The sequence below is a fragment of the Urtica dioica genome, chromosome 9 (genome assembly GCF_054948205.1).
Source record: "Urtica dioica subsp. dioica isolate 48M chromosome 9, U.dioica_male_clone48M_v1_H2, whole genome shotgun sequence".
Classification (NCBI taxonomy): Eukaryota; Viridiplantae; Streptophyta; class Magnoliopsida; order Rosales; family Urticaceae; genus Urtica; species Urtica dioica.
The window spans coordinates 16,905,724-16,915,189 of record NC_142764.1 but is presented as its reverse complement, the minus strand read 5'-3'; the positions used below and the strand labels follow the sequence as shown (position 1 = coordinate 16,915,189).

The window sequence follows — 9,466 nt, the reverse complement described above, 5'->3', positions numbered from 1 at the left end:
CACTTGCTAATATGGGGTTACTCTTCGTCACCATACACCGTTATACTGTGATAATAAAAGTGTTATTCAGGTTGCTCGCAATTCAGTCTTCTGTGAGCAAAGCAAGAACATTGAGAGTTATTGCCATGCCACACGCCACACATACAGTTTGGTACGATCGCATTACTTATATTACCTCTTCTCTTCAAATTGCTAATTTGTTCACGAATGTTTACTCCACCTCGCGCATCTAATTCTTAGCTGACAAACTCTCAATGCTTACCAATATACCATTGTGAGTTTGATGGGGATATTATTATTATTATTGTAAAGGGACATTTTAGTCTTTTCTCTTTTTCTTTGTGGTTGTATTGGAGTATATCACTCTCACACTATTCCACATGCATTATGTAATGATCACAAACTGAGATTTCAATGTATCATGACCAATGTTCAAAATATCGGGATATATCGGTGATACATCGCCGATATATCATTTTTTGAAGAGTGTTGATAAATTTTCCGTTGTAATCGTTATCGTTTTATAAATATCGTTAAAATATCGATGATATATCAACAAAATATCTTTTTTTTAGTAGTTAAAAAATTCAAAACATCGACAAATATCGACAAAATATCGTCCAAATTTGAAAATATCGTTTTATTTGTTTGTTTTTTATTTTTATTTTTTATTTATTTTTTATTTATTATTTCTTATTATTTATATCTTTTACTCATTAATTTTACTTAGTATAATGATATTATCAATATTTCCTTATTTATATTTTATAATACATATAAATATATGTATGACAAATAACATATTATATATATAATATCTATACTAAATTACTAATAGACTAAATAATTAAATATATATAATACTATTCTTTTTTATTATTTTAAAGAATATTTGTAATGTAGTAGGAAAAATATTACAATTTCTTTGAAAAAAAAATTATTTTATTACATTTTTTAATATTGAGAAAGTAATGTAAATATTAATAATGTATATCTATAAGAAAAAAAAATTATAGGGTATATTTTAAATTTGATTGTTTTATTAGAAATTTAAAAATATAAATAGTATTACATATTTTATTATATTTTGTTATAAGATTTTTGTCGATATATCCATCTATAATTGGTAGTCGGTATTAAAATTATTATAGAATATCCGTCGATATATTCGTAAAATCAGAACCTAACTATGGGTATCGGTATCGATATTTTGAACATTGATCATGACAAAACTTTGTTTTAAGTGACCACGGTGAGAAAAAAAAACAAAAAACTTTTTTTTTCCGCCGTGTATAAGATGAGAGACATGTAAAAATAATTATATAAAGAAGAAAAGAAATGCTCACGAAGAGCAACAAAGAGAGTAGGAGAAAGAGATTAAAATATTTTTTATTCAAAAAATAAAATATAATTTTTATTTTATTTTTTATTAAAGTTTTTTATAAAATTATAAATCTATCTTTATTTTAAGCGTCACATACCACACATAAAAAAAATCTGTTGTAACTATCTAATTCTCTAGTTTCTTTTAAAATTTTAGCTAAAATTTCATTCTATTAAAACAAAAATAGCCTACCAGACTCGCAGTAAATTAATTAACGTAAGAGTAATTCATTCTCAGTTAATTAATTTACTGTGGGTCTAATAGACTATATTTTAATAAAATATATGGTGTATTATTGCACTACTGAACTAATTGACAAAAATAAAATACTAGTCCTCAAATTTTTCTTTGCTTCACACTATTTTTAAGCCGAAATTATTCTAAAATTATGACCATTTAAAACTCTGATAATCAAAATCCATTAATTGCTTCTATTAAAAAATTACGACTATTTATTATTAACCCATTTATCATAAATAACTGTATTTGTCGACAAGTCAACAAACAACTGTGTTTATTTGATAATATGAAACAATTAGTTGATATTAATAAATAAATAAAACTTCTGAAAGATCTTAGTTTTTGAATCATCTCTCACAAATTTCAGCGCCGATAGAAAAAGGGAAATGGCCGGATCTACTACTCAATTCAATTATTTGGACCGAAATATAGAGTTTCTTGTTTTGGACACTTTTAGTAGTTGCTTAAGTGAGCAAGTACATATTTGCCATTCTTCTTCATTCTTCACGTTATCTTCTTCTTCTTCTCTCCTCACCCGCGCGACATTGGAGAGCAAACAGAGCAAGGAAAAAAAAATTCCAGACCACATCATCCAAGCTCTCTTCCCGGCCGGCCAACCAAAATCATCACCGCCACCTTTCCTCGCCTTCCTTCTTCCTTTCCTATTCCCGCGCGCCACCACCGAGTCTCCTCGATCGCGCGACTCACAACCACCGATCCTCCACCGCGCGCGCCGGCCGAGAGAAGGGAGAACGTCGCTGCCGCCGAGGCCCAGCTTGGACGCAAACCTCGACAACTCCGATCATCTTCTCCTTGCTTAGCTCTCTCACGTGGATCGCTGCCAAGGAACGAGCCCAGGCGTGCGACCACCGAGTCTCCTCGAGCGCTCGACCGCCGTGAAGTGTGCGCCGCCGCGAGCTAGGAGAAACGCCGGGAGGGAGAGAGAGCTTGTGGAGGAGGCCAAATTTCAAGAACATAGAGAGGTGAGGAGATTTCTTCAGATTGGAATCCATGTTGATTAGGGTTGGGTTTTGATTTGGGGGTTTTGGTTGTGAACGTGTTTAGATGATTTTAGTTGAAGATTTGAATTGCTTTCGGTGATGATTCTTCTGGTTATGATTTTGTTCTTGGTTTTGGACGAGTGTTGTTTTGGATTGGGTCTTGGCCGTGAGCTTGGTTTGCTTGTTTTACATATATGTCTATATCTACAATTGCGATAATTATAGACATATATGTCTACAAATTTCTAATATGAGTATCGATAATTGTAGAGATATGTTTATAATTATACAAATTGTAGACATACATGTCTACAATTATAGAAATTATAGATAACATATCTTCCAACCCCGACGCGGCCGGAGATCTAGTTCAGGTATGTGTCGTTCTGGGTTTGTTGGTGCCATTACCCACCGTCTCTGTGTTGTTTGTTGCTGGGTTTGTTTGTGTGTTGTTCTTCGTATTTTTGGACATTTGAGTTTTTTTCGCGTTCTTGAATTGTAGATATACATGTCTACAATCTCTGAAATTGTAGACTGTCCCCGTCATACGTCGTTATTGTAATTGTAGACATGTATATCTACAATTGGTGTAATTGTAGATATACATATATAAAAATAGTCTCATTGTAGACATTTAATTTTTTTCATACACGATAATAACAATCAGATATGCGTTTTTACTATGCAGGAATGTCAGTTATTTATAAGTCTACAGTTACTACAACTCTAGACGTCGATATCTACAATTGTTGTTAACTGTAGACTTATAAGTCTACAATTTATGACAGTTTTTATTACAATTATACATATCAATCTAAAGTTATTCTGATTTTTGAATTTTCTTATTCAGGTATGAGAGTGAACATATTTGTTGTATAAATGAGAGACAAGCCTCCAACATACAGATCACGTGCCGTCGGTAGACCGAAGAAGAGACGGATACATTCTCAAGGGGAAGAGCCTATTCTTAGGAAGTGTTCGCGATGTGGAGAAGTTGGTCACAACCGGACTACATGCAACAATCCAGTTCCTTTGTCCGAGAGGAATGGATGAATTATTATAGTTGTATGTGTTTTTGGAACTAATTTCAGTTATTATAGTTTAATGACTAATTATATGTCTTTTTGAAACTTGGAGTATATTTCAATAATGGATGAATGACTAATTATATGTTACAATTTCAGTAATTTATGTCTTTTTTACGTCTTTAATTCCTAAACATAAATGACAATAGTTGTTCAAATTGTAGACATTGATGTCTACAATTTTAGTGATTGTAGATATTGATGACTACAATTGTGGTGATTGTAGATATCTACTGTTTACAATCGGTCCACAACTATAGACACAGCCATATAAAAAAAAACCATACAAAAATATAAACCAAAATATATAGCAGTTTTAGGTTCGTTAACATGTCCTGAAGCGTTAACACTTTCCGAGACTCTACACGTCCTGAAGCGTTAACACGTCCTGAAGCGTCGAGAAACTAAAACCTGAAGTTGAAATCTCATTAGTCAATGATTCAGGAGAAGCTGACGAGCTTAAGGTTCGTTATCGGGATTCACTGCGAGTCGGTTCAGGGGTTCGAGAATTTAACGAGTCTTAAATAAATTAAATGAATAATCCAAAAAATCATACAAACCGAGAATTCTGAATTAATTAACCAGAATTTAAATTCTCGAACATTCTTAAATAAATAATTAATAATCCTTGAATACAATCTCAAATCCAAAAATTAAAACTCGAGTCTAACGCTATAAAGCGATAAATGACTCACGAGTGAGATCGAGCTTTAAACTCTTTTTCTGAATTCACTACTCTTCGGCTTCGACTCGCTCAGTTTCCGCCGATTTTCGCTCGCTTTGACTTGATCTGCGACTGAGCTGTGAAATTCAGAAATGAACATCGAGTCAATTTCTAAATTACTTAACTTGTCATAAAAACCACATTTCAATCTCAAAATTAACTAACAGAAATCCGAGCCCGAACGAAATATCAAATCTCAAATCAAATCTCGATTAAAATCTCAACTCCTAAATCCATTTTCCAAATCAAACTGAGCGATTCATCAACTAAAACACAAAGAACTCCCGAGGCTCAGATTTTCTATCACAAGACACTAAACAACAACAACAACACATTTCAGAATTCCCAGCCAAAAGAACCACACGGCCAAAACATAAAACACGGCAAAAAACAAGCAAACCAAGCTCACGGCCAAGACCTAATCCAAAACAACACTCATCCAAAACCAAGAACAAACCCATAACCAGAAGAATCATCACCGAAAGCAATTCAAATCTTCAACTAAAATCATCAAAACACGTTCACAACCAAAACCCCCAAATCAAAACCTAACCCTAATCAACATGGATTCCAATCTGAAGAAATCTCCTCACATTTCTATGTTCATGAAATCCGGCCTCCTCCACAAGCTCTCTCTCCCTCCCGGCGTTTCTCCTAGCTCTTGGCGGCGCACACTTCACGGCGGTCGAGCACTCGAGGAGACTCGGTGGTCGCGCGCCTGGGCTCGTTCCTTGGCAGCGATCCACGCGAGAGAGCTAAGCAAGGAGAAGATGATCGGAGTGGTCAAGGTGCGCGTCCAAGCTGGACCTTCAACGACCTTCAACAAGGTGATAAGACGAGGAGGCCATTGGTGAGTTTTGCGATTCTTTTGCAGCAGAGGAAATGAGAAAGGTATAGGTGAGTTTGAGGTTTGAATGAACAAAAATAAAAATTAAAGGACAAACTGGGTATGAATTATTTATCTCTCCTAAATTCACTACTAAAAGTGTCTAAAAACAAGGGAACTCAATATTTTGGTCCAAAACAATAAAATGACTATTAGATCCGGCCATTTCCCATAAAAAAAAGTGCAAATATACGGATTGGGCCTGGCTATGTTAGCCCAGAAAGCAGAGAGTTTATAGAATAAAAAAAAAATAAGGGTATCGATGTCTTTTCCATCATCGCGACCAATCACGAATCGTCTCTTCGCATAAACCAAACCATGGAAGACCCGAAATGAAGGTCGCGCCGTTGACTAAACCAATCGCCCTTGTATCCGCAGTAGCCCTAGCCATCACTCTCGCCATCACAACGCTCCTCCTAACAGCCTCGTCGCCGCCGAGAGCCTCCGACGCCATGGCAGCTCGGAGCTTCGTTCTTTGGCTCCACGGCCTTGGCGATTCGGGACCTGCCAACGAGCCAATCAAGTCAATCTTCACTTCGCCGGAGTTCAGGAACACCGTCTGGTCATTCCCTTCGGCTCCGTCGAACCCTGTAACCTGTAATTGTAAGTAAATATTCCTTCAATTATGCAATCGACGTATCAGGGAAACCACGATGCTGACGAATTTTATGTTTCTGTCCTCCGATTGTAGATGGCGCAGTAATGCCTTCGTGGTTTGACATTCACGAGATTCCGGTCACAGCTGTGAGTCTATCTGCGAACAAATCAACAAAGTGTTTTCCATTTCGTTTACTCTGAAGTGTTTTTTTTTTTTTGGTTCCTAAGGACTCGCCTAAAGACGAGCTGAGCTTGGTTACGGCGGTGAAGAACGTGCACAAGATTATAGACAAGGAGATCGCTGCCGGAACCAATCCCAGTAACGTTTTCGTGTGCGGATTCAGTCAAGGAGGTCCGTTTCTTCTTTCTATTTCAACACATTGTTATTTGGCGGTGTTTTTTTTGAAATTTCGAGTGCGGATTCAAGGGCCATGAAATTTCGAGGTTGGCAAAAAATATATAGAGTTCCTCGTTCGTTTTGCGACGTGATTTGAAAATGTGTACTTGATGGCTTTCGTAGCTGTACTAGTGATCGTAATATATTGACCAGTAATATGAACAGGTAGTAATTTAATTTACTGATTTCCGAGAATATAGCCACGACTTAACGGAGTATTTCAATCCTTTGCTTTTGTAATATGCTTAAAAGGGTTTTATTTTATTTTTTTTCTTTTTGAAATTTTAGGTGCGTTGACATTGGCCAGTGTTCTGATGTACCCGAAAACACTCGGAGGAGGCGCAGTGTTTAGCGGATGGGTTCCGTTCTCTCCGTCTTCGATAGACAAATTCTCGCCAGAGGCCAGACGGGTATTCACTCTTCAAGCTCTGATCTTTTTAATCGTCATTATGTGTCTGTCTGGTCTTTTTTGTACTCTTGTTTCGTATCCCAATATGTAACTGTTATTGAAATTTGAACGCAGACTCCGTTTCTGTGGTCTCACGGCATGGCCGATAGAACGGTTCTCTTCGAAGCCGGACAAGCGGGCCCGCCTTTCCTCAACAAACTCGGTGTCAGCTGTGAATTCAAGGTACTGATTAATTTTTTCTTACTTGAGTGTTCTTTAGATGGATGTTTGGTTGATTTTTATAGACAACCTTTGGATACTTTGTATATTTTTTGCAGGCCTACCCTGGTCTCGCCCATTCAATCAGCACCGAAGAGCTCAAGTATTTGGAGTCGTGGATCAAACCTCGTCTGCAAAGCTCTTCTTAGAGGTTTGGTTTTTTGTTGGTGGTTTTTTTTTCATTATTATTAGAGGAAATGGCGATAAAAATACTTAATGTTTTAAGCTGGATACACTTTACTCCTCATTTTTTTTTTCGTCGAAAAAAATACCTAATATTTGATTTTGGTAAAGCTGTTACTGTCTACTTCAAATCAACGGTTCAAACTAACATTCATTTTTCTTTTATTATATTGTTTAACAATAAAAAATTTAAAAAAACAAAAAGAAAGTCTCTCTCTGAACATATACACAGAGTTTGCTAACTTATATATACATATTTATATATACAGTATACACACACAAACAAATGAATTAAAATCGTGCCATTTTATGTTTATTACTTAATATCTTTTACAAATCTTCACATGCACCTTATGAAATTATAAAATTTGCACCTCTCTCTGCAACTATTGTTTTCTTCACTATATCTTTTCAAGAAACTATATTGAATAAGGTAAATTAAATCAACAAACAATAACACACCAAATCAGTCCTAAAACGCTACTATGCTCCTCTGTCGAAGACCACATGTCGCCGGAGAGATTGGGGACAACATGTCTCTGGTGGTGGTGATTCGTCAGAGTCAACAAATAGAAACAATTGCGCTTTGACTGAAAGGTGGGCTCGTTGACTGGGTGCTGAGGCTCGCCGGAAAAGGACACGAAGATAGGCCCAGGATGCACAGGACACTTTGATGGATTTTTTTTTATTTTTTTTTTCCTCTGTTTTTATTTATTTATTTAAAATCATGTCATCTCAAGATTGCGAGTATGTACTCCCGTCAAAATAACGGTCAAAGTAGTAACGGTGGAACTATAATTAACATTAGGTATTTTCGCCGATGAAAAAATAATGGATATCAATGTGTATTCAGCTCAAAACATTAGGTGTTTTGGCCACCATTTCCTCTTATTATTATTATTATTACTATAATGCATGATTTTGTAATTTGATTCTATTCTGATCAGATTTGTGAATTTGATGCCTGTAATATCAGCAAACTTCGTGCTACGTTGATCACTTGGCTTATTTACTCATGGCTTCATTCTGGATAGAGCTCATCAGGTAAAGAGTGAAGAATATTCTCTACACTTGTTGGTCTTGCATTTTTCTTATTCATGATATGATTCAACTTTGAAAACTCGACAATGTCCTTTTCGCTGATGTTTGGGAATGTGAAAGTTTGATAAGTAATGGGATTGTTAAGACAAATTCAAATGATATAATGGACTTTTATCATAATCAAACTTGACGTGTGTGACAAGGAAAAAATAGATAAGCTCTTTCGTTTCTCATTTGTTTTTTTCTCTGCGAATGATTATAGTGAGTCAAGTGAGTGAGGACCCAAATTTCTACGTCGTAAAGTCGAAATCAAGCAGTGGTTTTTCCAAGTGATAAGAACACGATTATCATGACCAAGTCAATGAGACATACGCGTAAGTATTGTTTCAGAGACGAAACGCATAGCATTAATCAGACTTTTGTTTTATGACCTCTTCAAAATGGGTATTCTTGGCTGCTTGTGCGATCACTAAACGCTTTTAAAGTTATCACTGTGTATCGTACTAAGTTCCAAGTTTCAATTAAAATTACTTTTTTTTCCTGATAAAATAAATGTTGTTGTATTCATTTTTCAACGGGTTAAAGTTAACATTTTATTAATCTGTAGGTAATTTCTGAAGTTATATTTTGTTTTATTAAAAAATGATTGGTAATCTAGATTTACTTTCACCCAAGATTAACTTATTTTGAAAAGATTAAATTTCTATACACAAATCTTCTCATATTTAATTTGTATAGACATTAATTGAAATACTATACACATCTTTATCAAAATGGATAAAATTCCAGCTATCTTAAACCATCAAATATTTCATAAAAGCATCGAATTATTAAACAAACAAACAAACAAAAAAACATTGAATTTTTTCCTTGGATGATTATTACAATACGAGCTCTAGCCTCTAAGTGGATGTGCATTTAGTTTCTTGTGGTAAAGCGGGAACACCTGTTAAAAATTCATGGTTTTTTTCTTTGAAAAAAAAAGGATGATGTGGAGGCATTTTTGTCTAAAATATGAGTGTGTATTTTCAATTACGTGGAAAACAATATAATGTTTTTGTTGTCGTATAGATATTAAATTTTATAATTTTATAAAAACAACTATGGATACTGGAACTGGATAAGAACAATAACGTAAGAGAATTTATAAAATAATAATGAACTACAAAGCTTCAACTATCTCTTGTTTTATTATATTTTATACTTACAAATATGCTATTAGTAGAAAAATGAATAAAGTAATAAACCGTTGGGAGTTGGG

General features: G+C 34.9%; 1 protein-coding gene across 2 annotated transcripts; it reads left to right on the top strand.

The window, feature by feature from the left end:
- Positions 1 to 5,583: 5,583 nt before the first annotated feature.
- LOC149385362 (putative carboxylesterase SOBER1-like) lies at positions 5,584 to 8,441 on the top strand. 2 transcript variants are annotated; one of them, XM_089627375.1, is made up of 7 exons: positions 5,584 to 5,923; positions 6,012 to 6,064; positions 6,146 to 6,269; positions 6,603 to 6,724; positions 6,838 to 6,945; positions 7,041 to 7,132; positions 8,112 to 8,441. In XM_089627375.1, the coding sequence occupies exons 1-6, from the start codon at positions 5,653 to 5,655 to the stop codon at positions 7,128 to 7,130; spliced, it is 768 nt and encodes a 255-aa protein (XP_089483501.1). In that variant the 5' UTR covers positions 5,584 to 5,652; the 3' UTR covers positions 7,131 to 7,132; positions 8,112 to 8,441. The 2 variants fall into 2 exon arrangements, with proteins under 2 accessions (XP_089483501.1, XP_089483500.1); XM_089627374.1 differs by having other exon boundaries at positions 5,585 to 5,923; positions 8,141 to 8,441.
- Positions 8,442 to 9,466: the final 1,025 nt, after the last annotated feature.

Excerpts from the sequence above, each read along its gene's own strand:
- LOC149385362 (XM_089627375.1), top strand. The coding sequence starts at position 5,653 with ATGAAGGTCGCGCCGTTGACTAAACCAATCGCCCTTGTATCCGCAGTA. Across the intron at positions 6,065-6,145 it reads ACGAGATTCCGGTCACAGCT|GACTCGCCTAAAGACGAGCT; the intron begins GTGAGTCTATCT and ends TTGGTTCCTAAG. Across the intron at positions 6,946-7,040 it reads GTGTCAGCTGTGAATTCAAG|GCCTACCCTGGTCTCGCCCA; the intron begins GTACTGATTAAT and ends TATTTTTTGCAG.